General features: G+C 43.1%; 3 protein-coding genes across 3 annotated transcripts; 2 read left to right on the forward strand and 1 right to left on the reverse strand.

Annotated features, from left to right (window-relative positions):
- The first annotated feature begins 4,526 nt into the window (after positions 1-4,526).
- Positions 4,527-5,387, forward strand: LOC112090799. Its single transcript, XM_024162918.1, has 2 exons — positions 4,527-4,867; positions 5,036-5,387. The coding sequence occupies exons 1-2, from the start codon at positions 4,527-4,529 to the stop codon at positions 5,385-5,387; spliced, it is 693 nt and encodes a 230-aa protein (XP_024018686.1).
- Positions 5,388-5,822: 435 nt separating this feature from the next.
- Positions 5,823-7,100, forward strand: LOC112090800. Its single transcript, XM_024162919.1, has 2 exons — positions 5,823-6,274; positions 6,416-7,100. Exons 1-2 carry the CDS (start codon positions 5,823-5,825, stop codon positions 7,098-7,100), a joined length of 1,137 nt encoding a protein of 378 aa, XP_024018687.1.
- Positions 7,101-13,693: 6,593 nt separating this feature from the next.
- Positions 13,694-16,523, reverse strand: LOC21389018 (heme oxygenase 1, chloroplastic). Its single transcript, XM_024162920.1, has 4 exons — positions 15,551-16,523; positions 14,620-14,843; positions 14,182-14,289; positions 13,694-13,954 (listed from the first exon to the last, which is right to left on the reverse strand). The coding sequence occupies exons 1-4, from the start codon at positions 15,999-16,001 to the stop codon at positions 13,862-13,864; spliced, it is 876 nt and encodes a 291-aa protein (XP_024018688.1). The 5' UTR covers positions 16,002-16,523; the 3' UTR covers positions 13,694-13,861.
- Positions 16,524-24,194: the final 7,671 nt, after the last annotated feature.

Genomic DNA, 24,194 nt, shown 5'->3' on the forward strand with positions numbered 1-24,194 from the left:
CACAGAGGGCAAAATGAGAATTTTAGAATTACGAAATTCTAAAATTAAATACTCGAAAATAATTAATTGAGAATTAATTATTATTTAAATAATGTGATTATTTAAATTTAAATTTGAACACATCTAGATTTATCCATTTAAACTTATTTGATAAGTTGTTCAATTTAGAATTCAAATTAATTTAAGTTTGACTTAAATTGGAATTTAAATTTGAGCCAAAATTGAACTACAGGATAAATGATGATTTTCTCTTCCTTCCCTATCTGCAAATTGGTGCCACACGGGGATGAAAATCCCCTAAGGTGGCGGGCCATAATGGATAAGGATAAGAGGAGATTTTGTTTCAAATTCAAATAGGAGATAATTAACAAGCTTTATCTTAGTGATAGAGATTAGATTCCTTTTTGAAGTTTGACTTCTACTCTTTAAATACGAGGATGATAGAAAATTGTGAACACAATTTTGGAAAACAATTAATGCCCTAAGAGTTAAGGCTGGCCGAAATTCTCAAGAGAGAAAGGAAGGAAAAAAATTTTCTCCAAAAATTTCACATCGTGCATGCGTTGGTGTTTGTGGAAATTCGAGTGTTTATTGTAACCCGTTTTGTCTCATGTGTGCCCACACACACGTCTTCGTGGATTCTAAGAATTGACGTGGAAGACATTGGTTTTCTAAACACAAAGATTGGAGCAAGGACTGTTCGTGGTCAAAGAACTCAAGTTATCATCCGAGTTGGCTTCCAGGTATTTTTCCTGATTGAGTTCTTAATAAATGAATTAATGAGATTAATTTATTCGTGCATAAATTAATATAATCTATAGAGTATCTCAAAAGTTTTATGAAAATTTTTGTTATACACGATCCGCCTCTTCCCCCCACCACCACGCTTCCGCATCCGAATTCGATTCGGAGACCAACAGTAACAAGTCAGAAAGTTTAAATATGTGTGTAAAAAAATTAAAAAAAAAAAATAGTGTCAAAAGACGCACCCAACGAATTAACTGCAGAGGTGTTGCGTAATTTGCTTTTGGTCAAGGGGCACTCATTTTGACAATGCACAAAGAGGTAGGTGTAATTGTAAAAAGCGCTGGAATGAGATTAAAAAAAAGTTCATGAAGCTAAATGAAATTCACAAATATATGATAACACATAATTTTAATACATCACAAAACACATAAGAGACATAAAATACATAATAAGAGCTTCAACATCGTTATATATAATAACTTTATCATCTTCTGAGTGTTCTCCTTAATTCACAATCATTTGTCTTCTTATTCTCTATACAAGTAATATCAACACATTCTTTAGTGGAGTGTAACAAAAAAGAAAAAAAAACTAATAACATTCAAATATAGTTATCTAATCATAAAATTAGGAATCAATAATAACTAGTTATAATCAAGTGCAGTTAAAAAAAAAACATGATTTTTATCTTACCTGTACTTATAAAAAAAATGTTTATAAATAAATATAATTGAAGGCATTAAGGCTTCTTTTACCTTACCCATAACAAGTACAATTCTCTCTCTCTCTCTCTCTCTCTCTCTCTCTCTATATATATATATACCTGTTGTGTGGAAAAATGTGGGTGACATGTGAAACGGCGACAGCGTGACACGTGGCCCTACTTTCCCTCAAAAGGTGGCAACCCTCGACGTCAAGAGTTCGACTACCCTCAACGCTTGGAGTTCACTACCCCTCAACGCTGCAAAGAAAGGCCCAAATTAGGACGTCGACCCTTTGTGCCGTCGAACTTATGCAACAACCTTCAGAAAAGATCAGAAAGGGCATAAGGTCTGCGCGGCACAGACGCCAAGGGGAACGCTCTTCAGAAAGAAGCCTGACATCATAAGTTGCATCTAGGGGTGGGAAACGTCTGCAATACGAGCATTAATTACAAACCCCTAAACCGCCCTGCAATGGGCAGTAAGAGAATACAGGAATCCACAGAGCCGTAATAGAAGACCAATTGACTGAGTGAACAGTCCAAAAGATAATTAGTGGGCTACAGTCTTAGCTTAGAAAGGTAGGCCACTCGAGTACTTCTACCTACGAAGGAAAACCACCCACGAAGGAAGCTTGAGCTATAAAAGGGGCAAACCCCCATACACTAAGGGGATCTCAAAAAAAAAAAAAGAAGGAGAGAATAGGGAGGATACATGCATGTATATTGTAAAGAGTCCAAAAGAAATATATCATACATAAGTGGATGAAGATCTTCATTAACAGAGTGAACCACTATAAATCTCGTGTGTCCTCTCATTTAAATGTTATACTCATGCTTACAAAACACAACAAACACTTCACAACTTGATTTTAAATATACCGTTAATTTCCAGCCGGAAACCAAACGGGATACCAGTGGGTAACCCGGCGTATTTCTGTTGACGAAATTTCACCGTCAACAATTGGCGACTCCACTGGGGACCGAACCCAGAATATCTGGTTCATACGTTTGTTGACATGCCTCTAAGAAGAAGAATCGAGGCCATCAACCAAGGCGGCCAGATGGAAGAAACTGCCGCACATCCGGCAAACGATGGGATGGAAGAAGACCTACCTCCGGTTAGAAATGGAGCCCCACCCCCAGACATACCGCAACCAAACCCTATGCAGATGCATGCCCAGCCCTGACTGACCTGGTGTAGGGACTGATGACTGTAGTTGAGCGCTTGGATGGAAGAAACTCAATGGCACCTCTAGAAGACGCCCCGAGACCGATATAAGCTGCCATAGCTGGAAACCACAACCCCGGTGACCGCCAAGACATCCCAGAAGGAATCGGGGATAGTGAAAATCTTCGAGGTGATCCCAGGCCTTGGTCCTTCCAATCCACCGGCAGTCGTCTAAGGGCCGCTGGACTCTGGGCTCCAGAGAACCAAATAGCCGGAAGCCTGAGAAACCCCGAGGCGCCACCCCAGAACCCAGGCAGAAACCCTCCAGGAGATGCGGGGTCGGTGCAAGTGGGCGGACGGGCAAGAGGCGGACCCAACGTACAAAGGGCCGAGGCGTCGAGAGGAGCTGGTTCAACAATCTCTACGGAGGAGGCACTAGCCATTATGGAGCACATGGCCAACCTAGAGCAAAAGCTCACGGGCGATGTCATCGGCCTAAAGAAAAACATAGGGCGAGTGGCCGAGGTGGTGAATGTCGACATCACACCTAACTAGACGCATGACCACCCGATTACCGAGGAAATTATGGCGCCACATCTCCCCGATAAATACAGGTCACCCTCAATCCCACCATATGACGGCAGAGGGGATCCTGATGATCACCTAGAAATGTACACAGGGTACATGCTCTTGCATGGATATGCCGAGGAGATCATGTGTTGAGCCTTCTGAAACCATCTAACGGACTCTGCCCGGAGATAGTTTCGAACACTAAAACCAAACTCCATCTCAAGCTGGGCCGAGTTGAAGGAAGCATTTTCCCTCTAGTTTATGGGAGTGAAAAAATATGTCCTTCCAAAGTAGAATTTGATGACAATATACCAGAAGCCAAATGAGTCATTAAAAGAATGGCTCGTAAGGTATGGGGAAGTTGTTGCCGCAACAACAGACATAACCGATAGGGAAGCCTTGATGGGGGCATTATCTAGCATGAAGAAAATTACCCCCTTCAAGAGAGAGCTAAACCGGAAGCCTCCGTCTAGTTACAAAGAATTCCTTGCACGAGCGCAATGGTACATCAATGCCGAGGAAGCAGATGCAAACGACCCCGAGCACAGGTCCAACAAAAATAAAGGGACTGAGCAAGGGTCAACGGTTGGAAAGCAGGACGGAAAGAAACGACGAGGCGGAAGCGGAGACAAGCAGTCTGCTTCGGCACCGAAGACTCCAGAAGCTAAGAAACCGAGGCAAGAGGATAACCGCAAGCCTCGACCATTTTAAAGGTATGACTCCTACCATGAATTAACAGTAGGAGTCGAGGAAGTGTTTAATACGGTAGGTTGCGGGAACTTACTGTGCCACCCCGAGCCAATGAGGTCAGATCCGAACCGAAGGAACCAGAAGAAATATTATAGGTTCCACGGTGACGTCGGCCACCACACCAATGATTGCACCGATCTTAAAGATGAAATAGAAAGAGTAATCCGAGAAGGAAGGCTGCAGGAGTACAAGGCTGAGCGAAGACCAAGAAACGAGGGCCACGATAGCCAAAATGACGGTCGACGTCGAGAGGAGAACCAGCAACCAGAGGACCGGGAACCCGTCGGCATCATACGAACCGTCCACGACAGTCCATTTATTGGAGGAGACTCGAGGAGATCTTAAAAAGACTACGCCCACGCAGCCAGAGGGGTGTACCAGGAAAGGTTCTGGAATGTCTCCTTCGTAAAAGCAACTAGGTTCGGCAGTGCTGACGTAGCATTTAATGAGGACGACGCCAACGGGGTTCACTTCCCCCATAATGATGCCTTGGTGGTAGAAGCCGTAATTGGAAATCACACCGTATGCCGAATCCTGGTGGACAATAGAAGCTCGGTAGACCTCCTATACTCCGATTGCCTAGAAAAGATGGGGATCCCAAAGGAGCAATTGAAAAAAATCTCCAAGCCGTTGTACGGTTTCACTGGGGATTCCGTCATCCCTCAGGGGACAATCCGGCTGCCTATAACCGCCGGGAAAAAACCTCGACAGGCCACCATAATGGCCAATTTTATGGTAATAAAGGGATGCTCCCAATACAATGCCGTCATTGGAAGGCCGACTCTTCAGGCATTAAGGGCAGTAACCTCCATCTACCACCAGAAGGTCAAATTCCCTACCCCAAACGGTATAGGGGAAATAAAAAGTAACCAGTACGAGGCTAGGGTTATGTATTATGATGCTTTGCGCGGATATGACCAGCCTGGGAGGTAGGAGTCCAGAGTGGTCTATCAAGGCGCCATTGAGGACATAGACCCCAGGGTCCAAGAGGAGGCCGCATGGTCTCAACTCGTCGAGCAATTAGTGGAGATCTAATTCGACGAGAACGAGCCAACCACAGTGCTCAAAGCAGGTTCTGACTTAACCCCATCACTTAGGGTGGAAGTCGAGAGCTTCCTTAAAAAGAACCTGGATGTCTTCGCCTGGAATCATTCGGATATGGAAGGGATTGACCTAGAAGTCATATGCCATTTTCTGAATATCGACCCCTCATATCCCCCCAAATGCCAGAAGCATCGACCAATGAACCCGGAGAGGTACGCGGCATTGAAAGAAGAGGTCGATAAGTTGATCAACAACGGTTTCGTTAGAGAGGCCCATTACCCTCGATGGGTCTCGAACCCCGTTTTGGTGGTCAAGCCTAACGGGACATGGAGAACATGCGTCGACTTCAGTGATCTTAACAAAGCCTGCCCAAAGGATGGTTTTCCACTTCCTCGAATAGACTAAATGGTCGACACCACTGCAGGGCATGAGATGCTGAGTTTTATGGATGCCTATTCCGGATACAACCAGATCTCCATACATCCGACCGACGAAGAGCACACATCCTTCATAACCGATTGAGGCCTCTACTACTACAAGGTAATGCCTTTTGGCTTAAAAACCGCAGGGGCTACATACCAAAGGCTCGTGAATAAAATGTTTGGTCAACTACTCGATAAATCAATGGAAGTTTACGTCAACGATATGCTTGTAAAAAGTACCAGGGCCACCCAGCACATCGACCATTTGGGGAAAATGTTTTGCATATTGAGAAAATACCACATGAAGTTAAACCCCCTAAAGTGCGCCTTTGGAGTTGGATCAGGGAAATTCCTTGGTTTCATGGTCAGTAACCGGGGGATAGAGGCTAATCCCGAAAAGATAAAAGTCTTGTAGGATATGAGGTCTCCAACCAAACCAAAAGAGGTGCAAAGGTTGAGAGGGTGTGTCGCCGCTCTGAATAGGTTCATATCAAAGGCAACAGATAAATGTGTTCCCTTCTTCGATGTTTTAAAAGGAAGTAAGCATTTTGAATGGACGCCACAATGTGAGGAGGCCTTCCAAAAATTGAAGGAGCACCTAGACAGATCGTCGATTCTATCAAAACCCATCACCGACGAGGAGCTAAGCTTATACCTCTCTGTGTCACAACACGCCGTGAGCTCTGTACTAATAAGAGAGGAAGAAAAGGTCCAGCTGCCAGTCTATTATGTAAGCAAAAGACTCCTAGATGCCGAGTCAAGGTACACTGGAATGGAACAACTAGCCCTCGCTCTGATGGTAGCCTCAAGGAAGCTTCGGCATTACTTGCAATCCCACACAATACAGATTCTTACAAACCACCCGTTAAGGCAGGCGTTGCAAAAGCCTGAAACTTCTGGTCGACTTCTCAAATAGTCGGTAGAGCTAAGCCAGTTCAACATTAAGTATGTACCAAGAGTAGCAATTAAGGGGTAGGCACTGGCAGATTTCCTGGCTGAATTCTCTCATAGACCAACTCCCACCACACACGAAGTCGAGACGACGAAGTGGAGGCTCTACGTAGATGGAGCATCGAGCGAAAATGGGTCAGGAGCCGGCGTCCTGTTGATCAGCCCAGAAGGCCACAAAATTACTTCGGCGGTACGATTTAAATTCAAGGCGTCGAATAATGAAGCCGAGTATGAGGCGCTGATTGTAGGACTACGATTGGCGAATCATTTAAAAGTCAAGAGGCTCGGCATCTTCAGCGACTCTCAACTGGTCGTTGGACAAGTAAATGAGGAATACCAAGCGCGCGGTGAAAAGATGGGTGCGTACTTGAGAAAGGTAAAGGAAGAGCTCGTTAGGTTCAAAAGCTATGAAATACTTCAAATACCACGAGCTAAGAACACCAACGCTGACGCCTTGGCCAAGCTAGCATCATCAAGGGATTCCGACATACTAGGAATTGTTCCTATCGAAGAACTGGAGCGGCCAACAATTGAGGAAAAAATTGAGGCCTTGATCATCCAGATAGACGAGGGCTGGATGACGCCGCTAATCCAATATCTGACAAATGCAAAGCTGGCAAGTGATAAAGACGAGGCCCGACGAATCAGATATAGAGCCGCCAAGTACCTACTATACAATGGTTTGCTTTACCGACGAGGCTATTCCACGCCTTTGCAGCGATGCCTAAACGATGGCAAAGCCTAGAAGGTCCTCCAGGAAATCCATGAAGGAATATGCGGTAACCATACTGGGGGGCAGTCTTTAGCTCTTAAGGTTTTGAGACAGGGGTACAATTGGCCTACGCTAAAAAAAGATGCATTCCAATACGCTCGACGCTGCGAGAAGTGCCAAAAATATGCCACAATTCCTAGAGCACCCCCAGAAAACCTAACCCCAATTCTCAGCCCATGGCCCTTTGCCAAATGGGGAGTCGACCTGATCGGGCCCTTACACCTCGCACCAGGAGGCTTTAAGTTTGCCATCGTCGCAGTAGACTACTACACTAAATGGGCAGAGGCAAAGGCTCTAACAATGACCGCGGAAGCAGTTTGCACCAACTTCATGTGGAACAACATCGTGTGCAGATTTGGGGTCCCACACTTAATAGTATCTGACAATGGGAAACAATTCGATAATGTCTCAACACGAAGGTTCTGCGACACCTTAGGCATCCGAAAAGACTTTTCGGCGCCAATACATCCACAATCCAATGGTCAAGTCGAGGCTGTCAACAAGATATTAAAATATACCCTAAAAAAGAAGCTCGATGATTTAAAGGAAAAATGGGCGGAAGAACTTCGAAAGGTCCTATGGGCATATAGAACGACAAGCCAAACTACCACGGGTGAAACACCCTTCTCCATGATATATGGCGTCGAGGCGGTACTCCCCATAGAAATTGAGACGCCAACTCTACGAACTGTTGTCTACAATGACGACGGAAATATAGACGTCATGAATGGAGAACTCAACCTGTTAGAAGAGAAAAAGCTCGACTCCCAACTACGCCTCGCCGCCTATCAGCAAAGGGCAACACGATATTACAACAAGAAAGTTAAACAAAGAAGGTTCAGCCCAGGAGACCTAGTATTGAAAAGGGTAACATAGAGTACGAAACCCAAAAATACTGGTCTTCTGGACCCAACCTAGGAAGGACCCTACCAAATAAGGGAAGTGTTGCGTCCTGACACTTACATTCTGGAATGCCTCTCCGGCAAGCAAATTCAATATCCGTGGAATGCAGAGCAGCTAAGGCTGTACTACCAATATTGTAAGTAATTTTTTAACGCATCTTAAGTATGTTTTTGGCAATTTAAATAAATTGATGAGTTTGTAGAAATATTGTTCAAAAATAAAAGGAATTCACTCTTTAATAACATGTCTGCTTAAAAAACCAAGGTATATTGAACAGACATGGGGGCAGTAAGGGATCTATGGATCGCTAAGAAACAACGACCCCAAGGGGTAAAGTTAACATCGACTCTTCCAAGGAGGAGAGGTGAACACTTAGAAAATTTCAGTAAGGGATCTACGGATCGCTAAAAAACAACGACCTAAAGGGGTAAAGTTAACGTCGACTCCTCCAAGGAGGAGAGGCGAACACTTAGAAAATTTTACGAAATTTTCTAAAAAGCGACGTCCCCAAGGGGTAAGGTTAACATCGACTCCTCCAAGGCGGAGAGGCAAACACTTAGAAAATTTTACAAAATTTTCTAAAAAGCGACGACCCCAAGGGGTAAATTTAACATCGACTCCTCCAAGGCGGAGAGGCGAACACTTAAGAAATTTTACAAAATTTTCTAAAAATGACGACCCTAAGGGGTAAAATTAACGTCGGCTCCTCCAAGGCAGAGAGGCGAACACTTAGAAAATTTTACGAAATTTTCTAAAAAGCGACGACCCCAAGAGGTAAAGTTAACGTTGACTCCTCCAAGGCGGAGAGGCAAACACTTAGGAAATTTTACAAAATTTTCTAAAAATGACGACCCTAAGTGGTAAAATTAACGTCGGCTCCTCCAAGGAGGAAAGGCGTGGCAAAAACTTAGAAAATTTTACGGAATTTTCTAAGATGACCCCAAGGGGTAAGGAAAGCAATAAACAACTATGAAATCTACTATCTTCAAAAACATAAAATTCAAATATTATATAAAGTGTATCAACATATAACATTACAAAAACAAAAAAAAAAAGGAGAGAGAAATCCTAAGCATTGTCGCCAGCCGCTGAGTCATCACCATCAGGCGGAGAAGAAGTGTCGTCATCAGCAGGAGGAGGAGGAATATAAAGGAAGCTCAAATCCCACTCAGGATGCTCTTGCTTGATCTGATCAAAAATTTGTTGACCAGCAGATTGAAAGTCCTTAGTGCGAATGTCGATGAGCTCCGGAGAAGCCTTAAACTCCTCAATAATCTTTGCACGCTTGGCGTCGAGCATTGTTGAGGCATCGGCTTCAGCTTCTCTCTTCCCTTCAGCTTTTCCCTCAACAAAGCACTTCTTCACAGCCTCCGTAGCTTCAGCCGATTTCTTCTCAGAAGCTTCCGCCTGTTTTGTAAGCTCTTCCACCGCGGCCTTCAGACTGGCCAACTCATTTTCAAGACTCGACAGCTTGGCTAGTTCTCCTTTCAAACTCTCCAGCTTGGCCACAACTACGTCCCTCTCCTCGACGGCATACAAGCACTTTTTATTGGCAGCGTCGAGAAGAGAGTTAAGCTTGGCTTCCAGGCTGTCCATCTCCTTGCCACGTTCCTCAACCTGGACCAGATCAATGAGATTGGGAATAGCAAGGACTAGGCCCTGAGAAAATTGGGGGTCAGAATAAAGATATGAAGAACGACTCTTGAAATGAAAAAAGCACGGTCGAAACTTACATGAATCTGGAAGGAAATCTGCTTGCGTTGACGATCCACCAGAGAAGACTGAGCAGCGGAGATCTAGTGCGGCTCAAGGAATGATTCATACAAAGCCTAGAAGACAAGGGAAAAATGAGGAGGAAGCTTCAGCATGGCCCCAATCTCGGCATCAGAAATATCCGGGACTTGGAAGTTAGAATCCATAATTTTTGCACCCGGCATAATCACGCATTCCTTAGGCGCCGGAGGCATACCAGCAACATCGAGGATCGGAACCGCCGACGTCCAAGTCCCAGTCTCTGGCGCCTTCTCTTTTCGCCTTCTTTTAGGCGCAGGAGCTTCCACCCCTGACCCCAAAGAAACCTCCGCGGTCTTCTTTCTCTTCGGTGCCAGAGAAGAGGTGTTGGCTTTCTCTTTCCAGGTTGCAGGACAGGCTGAGGCTGCTGGTTGCCTGGAAGCTGAATCTTCAAAGAGGCCATTTCTAAGCAAATGACCAGTCAGCATGTAGTCAGCAAGCAGTTATGCCAAATAAGATTAAAGGAAGCGTCGAGCCAAGTCTAGGAGCTTACCTTTGTCGCTTAAATGAAAATATTCCCTGACGGCGAGAAGATCATAAGGGTCTGGAAGGTCGAGAATCAACCCTGCCCCTCTAAGGTTGGACTCATTTAAAAAGGTGTCGATATGGCGAGCCTTCTCCGAGTACAAAAAAGCCTTTTCAACCCTTGCCAATCTATTTCCATAAAGCTTCGGCTGATCGTGGCTAACTGAAGGATAAAAGAACTGTCAGCGTTAAAAAAAAAGGAACGAAGTATCAAATTCTCACCCATATTCCCAAACGAAGTTTGCACCTTCCTACGGCGGGGCAAACGGTCTTCAGGGTGAAAATTAAAAGGCCCCCGAATTAGCGTATCAGCGTTCCAAGCCTAGGCTGGAATCGTCCATGTCCACTCAAAAATACCATCCCTTGCATTTGGCGATGTCGCATAGTCTGTACATAAACATAAATTCATCCAGCGGTAGATCCATATCAAACCGTTGGCTCCAAAAAACCCAGGCGCCGGCAAAACAGTACCAAAAATTCGGCGCCAATTGGGTAGGAGAGATGCCATAAAAATGACAATAGTCTTTAACGAAGGAATGAACTGGCAAAGTCATCCCCCCCGTAACAGCCGGAGTATATACGGGGAGATACCCAGTAGGAGGCATGTTGGTCCTAAAATGTATATTTGGGAGGAGGTACTCAAACCACCTCCCGTCGATACAACCTTCCTTAATAGCCCGAATAATATCTTTATTTCGGACCCTCGACGCCACGACATCAGCCATAAAAAATGGCTTGTCTGGGTCGCCGCTCATAGCAGCCAAGGGGGCATCCACCATTGAAGTGGCAACCTCACTTACGATGCCTCCCGTGAAGGGAATCTTATTTACTTCTTCCTCCAGCACAAGGTTGACGCTGTCGAACTCATCGCCGAAACCCTCGCTAGGTCCGCCCATGTATTCTTCTATTTCACTTAGTATTGAGTTGCCGTCTGATGAAGAAGACGACCATGAGATCTCCGTCATAGAAGAAGAGTCTGGTCACACAACGGACGGGTCCTCTCGACGAGTGGGGTTTAAGGCCATTGTTCTGGTGGTGAAAAAGACAAAGGAGCTAAGTCAAAATCCTAAGTCGAGAGGAAGAGGCAAACGACGACCATACTAAAGCGACGACTGCTCAATTACCACTAGCACCTCTCAAACATAACGTCGACCATTCATACAAAAATGGTGACGGCGAATGTTCATAAACAAACGAGGTTCATTTCAACCCATGAGCCACAATCAGCCAGAAATTAGAAAAACTATCCTATGAGGGTCAGGCAAAGCGAGTGGTAAGGTCTCTATCCCCTACATTCCATATATTAACATATCTATGGTTTCGACAGTGAAAGTCAATAAAGTAAACACAAACGAGCAATCATTAAAAGCTTATCAGTGAGATGGAATCTGGGCAAAAGGCGAGTTCCGAAATAGCTTCACAAAACACTGAGGAGAACAAGGGATGCGAGTAGGAGTCTGCGAGAAAGAACTCAGGCAGAATAACAGAAGTTCAAGAAGTTTGGTAAAAAATGGCTTCGGTTCGAGGGATATTTAAAGGAAAACAAACCCTTTACCCCTAACCGTCAGATTAAGTTTGTAAAATCCAACGACAGGGGTGTCAACCCCAGCTCTGACAGCAACAAACAAAGGCAGGAAGGTGAAAGGACAGGATCAAAGGGCTCATATTCGCTTTTTCAAAAAATGAAGCCTTACGTTAGCCTGGCGAACTGACCGACGCGACGGTTACGTTCCTCGAGGAGAGTCGAAGCGTCAAGGCTATCATTATGAAAGAAGGCTCGGAATTGGGTTCCCACACCCGAGGCACAGAAAGACACCCGAACCTAGCTCGAGGGCTGTCTAAAGGAAACTCTCGACATGGGGGGCAGCTGTTGTGTGGAAAAATATGGGTGACATATGGAACGGCGACAGCGTGACACGTGGCCCTACTTTCTCTCAAAAGGTGGCAACCCTCGACGTCAAGAGTTTGACTACCCTTAACGCTTGGAGTTCACTACCCCTCGACGTTGCAAAGAAAGGCCCAAATTAGGGCGTCGACCCTTTGTGCCATCGAACTTATGCAACAACCTTCGGAAAGATCAGAAAGGGCATAAGGTCTGCGCGGCACAGACGCCAAGGGGAACGCTCTTTAGAAAGAAGCCTGACATCATAAGTTACGTCTAGGGGTGGGAGACGTCTGCAATACGGACATTAATTAGAAACCCTTAAACCGCCCTGCAGTGGGCAGTAAGAGATTACAGGAATCCACAAAGCCGTAATAGAAGACCAATTGACTGAGTGAACAATCGAAAAGGTAATTAGTGGGCTACGGTCTTAGCCTAGAAAGTTAGGCCACTCGAGTACTTCTACCTACGAAGGAAAACCACCCACGAAGGAAGCTTGAGCTATAAAAGGGGCAAGCCCCCATACACTAAGGGGATCTCAAAAAAAAAAAAGAGAGAATATGGAGGATACGTGCATGTATATTGTAAAGAGTCCAAAAGAAATATATCATACATAAATGGATGTAGCTCTTCATTAATAGAGTGAACCACTATAAATCTCGGGTGTCCTCTCATTCAAATGTTATACTCATGCTTACAAAACACAACAAATACTTCACAACTTGATTTCAAATATACCGTTAATCTCCAGCCGGAAACCGAACAGGATACCAGGGGGTAACCTAGCGTATTTCTGTTGACAAAATTTCACCGTTAACAATACCTATAAATGAGTATTCATTAAAAATTCATTCATTAAAAATTCATTCATATATATATATTTATTATTATTAGGAAAAAGATTCAGTGTGCTAGCTTTTCTTTGAAATTGCCCATGCGTTGATTCTGACTGGAAAGCAATCTTTGAAATTGATCATTGGAATCCACGTGGCAACACATGGTTGGTCTGCTCAATTAAGTGGACACGTGTCAAAATCTCGTTAGCTGAAAAAGCGATCTCACGCGGAACACGTTGCAGTGGATCTCGGCGCGATAGCTAGGCCACGTGCCGCGCGCTCGTTGGCGGCATGAGATTTGGTCTTAAAAAAACGATTGAGATCAAAAACTTCTTTAATCGTTAGCTTTTAGGAAGTTTCTCCAGTAGCCCGTCCTACCGGTAGTCCCAATTTTAACCGTTAAATCTGATTAAAATCACACCAGATTAAAAAATATACATAACAGACATTCTAATACATATCTAACTATTCAAAACTGAAAAATAAGAAACTACTGGCAATCTATTTTTGAAAGAACTACCAAAGAAAGTCCCCAGCTTTTATGGCTGCCGCCCTTTTCTAGAACATTTCCTAATCTTAAACCACAATGATCTTGCAAGAAAAACATCACAGCACAAAAAAGGACGGACAATGGTAGAATAACCAAAGTCCATCTTCCTATAGTTATTCACATAATATGATGATGCATGATGATTTATGACCATAACAATGGGCAGAAGAATAATGACATTGTATTCATTGACCGTTGAAAGTTATACACATTAGGCTTGCGCCATTAAAACATCAACTTAAATGCATTACGACAATATTAGACGAAGAATATCTCCAGAATATTTAAAGGACTTCTCAGTCTCTTCCAAACAGTGGTTCTTCTCTTCTCTTGTCCAGTTCTGAAAAAAGATGCGTACAAGTAAGTTCCTAAGATAACCCCCACAACAAGAAAATGTGAAAGCGTACCAAAAAAATAAGAGAATTCTATGATAGGGTAGTTGGCACAATTCTAAACATTAAGATCATCATCAAATTTTGTTAAATTGTCATACTTTTCTTAATCTGATGTGATATGACTGAACGTTCAAAATTGTCACCTACGCAGAATTTTTTATGATAACAATACCTCGGCTACTTTGTTCAGCTTATCTCTCACGTTCTGCAATAGTTGGGAAAGGTCACCATCCCATTTATAGAATTCCAACTCCTTGCCGTTTAATATTTTCTCAGCCACCTGAATTAGTGAAAAAGGATACAAATTAGAAATCTTAATCTACATTGTTAATGTAATCTTTGTTGAAAATTACATAGCCTATAGAATAAAAATAAAAAATAAAAAATAAACAATTTTTTGTCCCATTAACGACTGTCATGATAGAAACAGCACAAGGTCAAAAGATATTTGATGTCACTTGGAATTTGCTATCTACTATATAGAATATACGAGGAGTCAAATAATAACAATAAATAAAGAAACACTTCGCTGATTCATTGGACAGTCCTGCTTCAAATGGTGCCAAAAGAAGGAAAATTTGTGCAATTTGATACAAAATTATTTGCATACCTTCCTCCCTATCATTCGGCCACCGGCGGAATGAGCAAAGTATATGTTGTAGAAGTGGCAAATGAATGCTTGAGGATCCTTGTCTGACAATTCCTTAAGATACTCAGCATAACAATTTCCAGGTTCAGAAGGTTCTGGTATGACATGGCCTTGCTCCTTGAACCACTCCAAATCTTTTGCCAAACTTCCAGACCTTTCCAATCCAGTATTTCCGAACTCAGCATCTATTGAACAACATAACAAGTTATTCAAAACAACAAAACAAAACAAATCAAATCAGCAACATAACAAATTAGAGGTATTTAAGTTTTAACTGTTCAGTTAAGCAAAGCCCAAAATAGCATAAACAAATGACCGTTTAGCCAATGATGGCTTTAATAGCCAAAGCACCAACATTTAGGTAAAGAACTTGCATATACACAATTTCGGAGCAAAAAGAATATCTTGGCACTTGTAACATTGAAGACTTTTGCCACACGGATTATGATACTAGTAATGCTTCTTTTTAACATTAGAGTATCATAATCAAATGATATGCATATATGAACATACAAATATGACGGGATCCTCATCGGCTGGCTCCGAAACATTCCATAGTACATGTCATATAACTCCCTGAAATACTTTTGTAGCCTTAAAATGAATCTCAAGTAAAAATTCTAGTCAAGCCTAACACGGTAATGGACGTTACGTATTTCAAATATATCCCTCAAAAAAAGAAGATTCATGAGAATTTGATATTGTTTATGTTTCCAGATAGAAAACCAAAACAACACAACACCAACCAGCTTTTCATAACGCAGATTTCAATCATGACTTCAAATTTTCAATTTCACTACTAATTAATCATATAAACAATATGCAAAACCGTTTCTTTTTTTTTTTTTTCCACAAAAGCCCAAAACATAAAAACGCACAAACTTTCACTCACAGGAAGGAAAAGCGGCTTTCTCGATGATGCCCTCAAGAGTGTCATAAACAAGCTTACTATCCACAAGAAACCTCAAATAGCCATCAATGGAAGGTTCCCATTTAGCCACAGGCCTCTCCTCAGGCTCCTTCACTTCCTTCTCACCTTCCTTAGCCTGTTCTCTCGTGTGCAATCTCATCGCCACAAACCTCATCTCCTCCACAAACCCCTTCGCCTCGCCCGGGTACCGCTTTTTCGGTTTCTCCGCCGTCGTCGCCGATACGACGCCGTTCTTCCCCGCCGTTTTCACCTTCATGGGCACGCCCGCCAAGTTACGAAAATGACCCTGGAACAGAATTGAGCCTCTCTTCTTGGGCAGGAAATCGGAGGCCAAATTGGGGTGGAATTGAGCTTGTGGGGGTGTTTGGAAACGGGTTTTATTCAGTTGGGAAATTGACGTTAGAGAAGCCATGGCCAAAAGAATGATCAAACTTTTTTTTTGGATGGAGAAAGAGGGTACTAAAGGTATAACAGAGAGAGAGAGAGCGAAGTTCTTTGGCTTGTAACGGCGGTTCAAGTACTCTTGAAGACAAAGGGATAGAAACTAAAACGGATTAGATTAGGATAAAATAATAAATTGCTTAATAATTTGAGAGAGAAAGAGAGAAGGGAAAATTCATTTTATTAATTAATATATGAATAATATAAAAATAAGGAGGATATGGGTTGTGAAGAAAGGGGAGTTGTGTCGATGATTATGGTGGGTGGTCTGCGTATGGGTTTGTCTGTCTTGTGTTTCGCGTCTAATGTATGTGTCTACTGGTAAATCTGTTTCCCCTAGATTTTGGATGGATTGGATTCTCCCGTGTTTTGTGTGCCTTTCTCTCTTACCTATCGTTATTTTGGCGACATTTTTGGGAAATAAAACATAAAACTAATCAAGAGAAATAAAGAGCTCTATGGCAAATTATCCAGAGATTTTAGGATTTCAAAAAAAATCTCGAGATTTTCAGAGAAAAAAAAAAAAACAACGAGTGAAATAGGATAAATGGTAGGTTGATTGATACGTGGGCTGATTTGGTGTTGGACAAAGGCAAGGTCCAAGATAAGCTGGCCCACTGGGTGAATGCTGCAGCCCAACAAGAACAGGCTAAAGCCCAAGTTCACAACCAAGCAATATCAGATGATGAACAACTCAGCAAGGCAGACGTGGAGGAGGAGAAAGATCCAGAAACAAAGGGGAAAGTGAGGCGCGAGATCAGGGTGCGCAAGAGGCCAAGCAGATTCTAGGATTTCGTGATGGATGGAGGTCGTTGAAGCAGTGGCATGGTTACCAAAGTTCTCAACAGCAATTCTGTTATGCTTTGCCAAGAGCATTTAGCTATTTTGTATTTCCGGTTATTATTGTCTATTGTGAGAACTATAAGAAGGATTTACAGTGTAATGGATGATTATGCAATTAATAAAGTTGGTTTTTCTGTGGAGTTTGGCACTGACTCAAAGAGTGCGTTCTTGATCCTGTATCAATTGGTGCTTTCATTTGCTCCTTTGCTCATCATGCGGAACGAAGACATTGTTGAGATCATGAAGGCTATGGAGGCAAACTTCAAACAACACGCCGACGGTCAACTGGAGAAGTTCACCTCTCTTCTTGAGCAACATATGACCACCACTGAGAATCGCCTTTCTCACCTCTCCCAGATCCACTCCGATCGACACTCAGGGGACACCATGATTGGCGCGGCGCCTCCCCTGCCTGGGGGCACTCGGCTTGACTCAGAGGGCTTTCCGCGGGATCTACATTCCATTCTCAAGACTCTGCGTGTGGATGTTCCCCGTTTCGCTGGATCCAACGTCGACAACTGGATCTACAAGATCGACAAGTTTTTCTCCTTGCACGGTGTTGATCCGGCAATGCGACTCGCCGTTGTCGCTTTCCACTTGGACGGCGAACCCTCCACTTGGTATCAATGGATGGAGAAAAATGGCGCTCTCACAGGCTGAGAGATCTTTCTTCACGAACTTCGTAAACGATTCGGTACTTCCATCTATGACGACCCTCTCGGTCGAATCTCCAAATTGACTCAGGGGGGAACGGTCTCTCATTTTCGGGCCGAGTTTGAGGAACTCATGACGCGAATCATGGGAGTTTCGGAGCCTATGTTTTTGAATTTCTTCATTTGGGGATTGAAACAAGAAATCCGCCGTGAGTTGCTGATCGCTCGTCCCTCCTCGTTGGCTGAAGCCATGGCGATGGCCCAACTGTTTGAAGAACGAATCAACGATCTGGTTCACTTCCAGAAACGCGATGGACCCTGTTCTGTGATCGGTGGCGCCCCACGTTCCGGACAACATCCAACACTTCCGGGGCCTCAACCCAGCACACCCTTTGGTGGGAACTCCCTTCAATCTCAACGGGGCGGGAATACTCTTCCGGGATCCTCTCGGATTCCTGTCAGACGCCTCACTCCAGCGGAAGTTCGAGAGAAGCGTGAACAGGGTTTGTGCTTCAGCTGCGACGAGAAATATAACATCAATCACCGCTGCAAAAAGAGAGTGCTTCTCATGTGCGGAGAGGAATGTTCTGAGGAGGGCACCGAGGAGGGCGAGCCTACGGACATTCTCCATGAGTATGAAGAAGTCGAGGTTAGTCTTAATACCCTCTCTAACTCATTGAATCCTCGGATTTTCCGCATTATGGCATCCCATGGGAAGGAGAGGTTGGAAGTATTGATCGACACGGGCAGCAACAACAATTTCATTCAGGAAGCCTTAGTGGGGCGGTTAGGCCTCTCCTGGGCACCCTCTCGTCGGTTCAAGGTGTATATGGGTAATGGCCAATATTTGGTTTGTGACAAACAGTGTGTTGGAGTCGAACTTGACATGCAGGGTCATCGTTTTGTGTTGGATTTATTTGTTTTGCCCATATGGGGATTAGATATAGTACTGGGCATGCAGTGGCTTCGCACGTTGGGGCCTTGTGTACATGATCATGACGCCTTAACTATGGAGTTTCATTGGAATAACAAACAGGTTAAGCTATCCGGCAACACCACCAAACCAACTAGGCAGGTCACTTTTTTGCAATTCCGTGCTATGATTCAGGAAGGGAGCATTCACGGCATTGTTTCGCTGACCACCACACAGCATAGGACAGTTGAACCAGCCGTTTTGGACGTAGATGAGATTTCCAAACTCGAGGCAACGTTACCGACGGTGGCTCAAGGGATCATACGCCGTTACAAAACAGTCTTTGAGGAACCTAGACGACTCCCTCCAATCCGCAATATTGATCATAGGATTCATTTACAACCAGGTACTGCGCCAGTCAATGTGCGCCCGTACAGATACCCGTACTTCCAAAAAGACGTCATGGAGAATATCGTTAAAGAGATGCTAGAGTATGGGTTCATTCGTCATAGTACCAGTCCGTATTCCTCTCCCGTCCTCTTAGTGAAAAAAAAGGATGGTTTGTGGTGATTTTGCGTTGACTACCGCACCCTAAATTCAATCACCATCAAGGACCGCTTCCTTATACCGACCATCGACGAATTACTCGATGAATTGGGGGGCGCTGTGATTTTTTCCAAACTAGACTTGAGGGCAGGTTACCATCAAATTCGGATGGACAGCAGGGATGTACATAAGACCGCCTTCCGCACTCATGACGGCCATTTTGAGTTCGTTGTAATGCCTTTCGGGCTCTCAAATGCCCCGTCTACATTCCAATCTGCAATGAACCAGGTTTTTAAACCATTTTTACGCAAATTTGTGATAGTATTTTTTGATGATATTCTCATCTATAGTAAGAATTCAGAGGAACATGCCCATCATCTGGAGTTGGTGTTACACTGTTTACTAACTAACAGATTTTTTGCAAAAGGGGGCAAGTGTAAATTTTTTCAGGACTCTATCGACTACCTTGGCCATCTGGTTTCTGCCGTGGGGGTTAGGGCTGATCCAGCTAAAGTGGAAGCCATGACCCAATGGCCTTAGCCCCGAAACTTGAAGCAACTACGTGGCTTCTTAGGTTTAACGGGGTACTACAGAAGATTCATCCCGGGGTACGCCACTATTGCAGCCCCACTAACGGAGTTACTTAAGCGCGACAATTTCTCATGGACAGAGAAAACCACGGTAGCCTTTGAAGAGTTGAAACGAGCTATGACACAAACCCCTGTCCTCAGATTACCGGATTTTTCCAGGCCGTTCATCGTGGAGACCGACGCATCTAATGTCAGAATAGGCGGAGTCTTGATGCAAGACGGGCACCCTGTCGCTTTCTTCAGCAAGAAGATTGGGCCTCGGTTAATGGGGGCCTTGGCTTACCAAAGGGAACTTGCAGCTGTAGTGGAGGCTATAGCAAAATGGCGGCAGTATCTCTTAGGCAGACCCTTCATTATACGCACCGACCATAAAAGTTTAAAGGAGCTTTTGACGCAAGTAATTCAAACCCCGGAGCAGCAGTATAGCTTACGAAAATTATTGGGGTTCAATTTTTCGATTGAATACAAGGCTGGGGTTGATAACTCGGCAGCGGATGCATTATCACGTCGGGTGGAAGAGTCTTCATCCGAGGTAAGGGCAGCCCTCTCCTACGGACAGTTTGGGTTCTTGACAGAGCTCCAACAAGAAAATCAGACTTATGCCGACCTCCTCCGTATTCACCAGCAACTTAGGGATGGCGCCTTGGGTAGCACTCACCTTGCTGCGCGAAATGGTCTCCTGTACCACAAGAATCGCCTCTACCTTAGTGTAGATTCTAAGCTTAAATCGCAGGTGATGCAAGAGTTTCATGACACTCCAACGGGCAGACATGCAGGTGAAGAACGTACCTACCTTCGCATCAGTGCTAATTTTTTCTGGCCAGGCATGCGGCGGGACGTGAAGGAATTTGTGAGTCAGTGTGTCACCTGTCAAACGGTGAAATATTCCACAGTCGCCCCTTATGGACTCCTTCAACCCTTGGAGATGCCGGAGAGGGTTTGGGAGGATCTTGCCATGGACTTTATCGTGGGCTTGCCTAACTCCCGGGGAAACACCACGATTCTGGTAGTGGTTGACCGCCTAACCAAATATGCACATTTTGGAGCACTACCAACTAGTTATACGGCTTCCAAAGTGGCAGAATTGTTCTGTGGCATGGTGATCAAATTACATGGCATACCATGCACCATCATCTCGGACAGGGACCCCATTTTCACCAGCCATTTTTGGAAGAAAATTTTTGAACTCATGGGCACATGCCTAAAGATGAGTTCCGCCTACCATCCAGAAACGGATGGTCAAATCGAGGTATTGAACCGTTACTTGGAGCAATATTTACGTGCTTTTGCTGCAGATAATACAAAGCAGTGGAGTATTTTTCTGGGCTGGGCAGAATTTCACTATAACACCAGTCACCAATCCGCTATTGGAATGACGCCTTTTGAGGCTGTGTACGGGCGCCCTCCTCCAACTATCCCAGCATACATACACGGTTCTACCTCCATTCAAGCTGTTGATGACAATCTCCGGACCAGGGACGCCATCTTGCAGCAACTAAAGCAGAACCTGAGTCAGGCTCAGAATCGTATGAGACAAATTGCAAACAAGAAGCGTAGGGACGTTCAATTCAACCTTGGAGAGTTGGTCTTAGTTAAACTGCAACCATATAGGCAAACCACTGTGGCAAGGCGTTTGAACCATAAGATCTGTAGACGCTATTTTGGTCCTTTCCCCATCATTGGACGTGCTGGACCTGTGGCTTATACTCTGGAGCTACCTTCTGACAGTAAAATACATCCCACATTCCATGTTTCCCTATTGAAGCAATTTAAGGGTGACAACTCAGCCACTTGTTTTCCCTTGCCAGAACTCAGCCATGCTAACAAGCCATTAATTCACCCTCTTGTAGTCATAACCGCACGCACAATTCAAGAGCAGGGCAAAATAATTAAGCAAGTGCTTGTTCAGTGGTCTCACAGCCCCTTGGAGGATGCCACTTGGGAGGAGTTGCAGGCTTTCAGTCAGCTCTATGACATGCCAGACCTTGAGGACAAGGTCGTTTTCGAAGGTAAGGGGAGTGATACGTGGGCTGATTTGGTGTTGGACAAAGGCAAGGTCCAAGATAGGCTGGCCCACTGGGTGAATGCTGCAGCCCAACAAGAACAGGCTAAAGCCCAAGTTCACAACCAAGCAATATCAGATGATGAACAACTCAGCAAGGCAGACGTGGAGGAGGAGAAAGATCCAGAAACAAAGGGGAAAGTGAGGCGCGAGATCAGGGTACGCAAGAGGCCAAGCAGATTCTAGGATTTCGTGATGGATGGAGGCCGTTGAAGCAGTGGCATGGTTACCAAAGTTCTCAACAGCAATTATGTTATGCTTTGCCAAGAGCATTTAGCTATTTTGTATTTCCGGTTATTATTGTCTATTGTGAGAACTATAAGAAGGATTTACAATGTAATGGATGATTATGCAATTAATAAAGTTGGTTTTTCTGTGGAGTTTGGCACTGACTCAAAGAGTGCGTTCTTGATCCTGTATCATTGATTAATACAAGAAACTTAATAGTATAGCATAATTTAATGTAAGAAACTTCTAATAATATTAAAAATTTAAAAATACCCTTCTCATTTCCACCCCTCTCATTCACCCATAATCCATTACCGGTGACGGACAACTGCTAAATACTGTATTTATTAATAAATATATTATATTTATTTAAAAACTTAAGAATCAGCTCTGGTGACTAGTAAATACCGTATTTATCGATAAATATCATATTTACCATATTTATCTAAAAATTCGGCAACCGGCTCCAAGGACTAGTAAATAGCTTATTTACTGGTAAATATCATATTTACCATGTTTATCTGAAAATTCAGAGATCGGCTTCGACGATCAGTATATATCATATTTACTAGTTTACCAGTAAATATCGTATTTACTAATAAATACTATATTTACCTGAAAATTCGGTGATCGGCTCCGACAACCGATAAATTCCCCGTATTTACTAAAAATTTCTTTTTTGTGTGTGTTAATTTAACATAAAAAATCTAGAATCATAAAACTAAAAAATGACAAACAAATCATTTCTTTACAAAAACTTCTTCCAAAATTATTTTAATTACAAAATCAACCCAAAAATAAAACCCAAATTAAAATCCTAACCCTAAAATTAGGCCCAAATCTTTTCTTCTCCCCAGCCCAAACCTGCCGCCCATGCTGCCGGCCACACCTTGTTGTCCATACCCTGCTGGCCACACCTCACCAACCAAACCCCATCGGCCAAATAAAATGTAAACCCAAACCCAACAAAACCAAACAAAACTCAACAAAACCAGAGAGAATAGCACGGTCCCAGAGCAAAGTGAATCGCGATCTCCATGCATAGAACGACGATGACGCCATCCCCGATGAAGCTGATCCTCGTGACGATTGAGATCTCGGCTAGCCAGATTTAGTGCACGACGACAACGTGATTGTAAAATCTTTTCAATGTCAGTGACTAGCTTAATGAAGACGACAAAATGACGGTGTGATCTCTGGACGAGATCGGAAAAAAGGGAGGGCGAACTTTCTATTGGGAATGGTGTCCTAAAAGCATGATATGTAGTAGGATATTTATTATTTATTTAATAAAAGAGTTTATTCATTATTTTATGTGCATATATTATTGAATATTTTATGAATATCATTGAAAATTTCATGATTATTTATGTGGCATTAAGTATTGTATATAAGTGTTATATGCGAGAGGATAATATTTAAGGATAATAATCAAAACGATGTTTGTAATGAATTTAATTAAAGATCAAAATTTTTAATTAAAACATTAATAATACATGTCACTCTCATTAAGAATGGAATAATGTTATCCGCACTGTTAATTTGACTTACTCGGTATGGATTTTGAGATTGCTAAATCCTATTCCTTGTATTTTAGAGACATGATGAAGTGGGTGCTGGGAATAGTGTCCTAGAAGCATGAGATGTAATAGGATATTTATTATTTAATTAATAAAAGAGTTTATTCATCATTTTATGTGCATATATTTATGATGAATTTAATTAAAGTTCAGAATCTTTAATTAAAACATTATTAATACATGTCATTCTCATTTAGAATGGAACGGTGTTATTTGCACTGTTAATATAGTGAGATATTGAATGAGTGTATTTTGCATAATAAGATTATGTGGAACAAGGACACAGACACAATATGAATTTCTAATAATTTTCGTTAAGCATAGAAATTCTAATTGAGTCTACCGATGGTCATATATAGGATGATCTTAATCCTGAGTTCTTAACAAACTCCTATTTATGGATTTATGTCTTTTGATTTACTCGGTACGGATTCCGAGACCCTGAATCATATTCCTTGTATTTTGGAGACATAATGAAATAGGTAGTTGGGAATGTTATTATACGAGATGGAATCTATTCCTTCTTGAGAAAGAAGTAGATAAATAATTCTCTTGAGTGTTGATTCGGTACTTGGATTAGTAAGAGCGCTCTGGTTCATGAATGTGTTTTATGAATCGCTATCCATTAGAGAATCAATGGTACTCAAGGATGCATATATAATTAGAGAGGTTAACGGATTCAACCAAACTCTAATTATGAATTATTTATGGAGGATTGATCTATATGTAATGACTATATCAAATGGACA

Source organism: Morus notabilis, unplaced genomic scaffold (genome assembly GCF_000414095.1).
Source record: "Morus notabilis unplaced genomic scaffold, ASM41409v2 Scaffold474, whole genome shotgun sequence".
NCBI lineage: Eukaryota > Viridiplantae > Streptophyta > Magnoliopsida > Rosales > Moraceae > Morus > Morus notabilis.

What these genes read in the sequence shown, in the direction of transcription:
- LOC21389018 (XM_024162920.1), bottom strand. Translation starts at nt 16,001, where the DNA reads ATGGCTTCTCTAACGTCAATTTCCCAACTGAATAAAACCCGTTTCCAA. An exon ending in GAAAGCCGCTTTTCCTTCCT is followed by an intron (nt 14,844 to 15,550) that starts GTGAGTGAAAGT and finishes GTTGTTCAATAG; the next exon opens with ATGCTGAGTTCGGAAATACT. An exon ending in AGCTGAACAAAGTAGCCGAG is followed by an intron (nt 13,955 to 14,181) that starts GTATTGTTATCA and finishes ATCTTTTTTCAG; the next exon opens with AACTGGACAAGAGAAGAGAA.
- LOC112090799 (XM_024162918.1), top strand. Translation starts at nt 4,527, where the DNA reads ATGGGGATCCCAAAGGAGCAATTGAAAAAAATCTCCAAGCCGTTGTAC. An exon ending in GGATATGACCAGCCTGGGAG is followed by an intron (nt 4,868 to 5,035) that starts GTAGGAGTCCAG and finishes CCCATCACTTAG; the next exon opens with GGTGGAAGTCGAGAGCTTCC.
- LOC112090800 (XM_024162919.1), top strand. Translation starts at nt 5,823, where the DNA reads ATGAGGTCTCCAACCAAACCAAAAGAGGTGCAAAGGTTGAGAGGGTGT. An exon ending in CTTACAAACCACCCGTTAAG is followed by an intron (nt 6,275 to 6,415) that starts GCAGGCGTTGCA and finishes ATTCTCTCATAG; the next exon opens with ACCAACTCCCACCACACACG.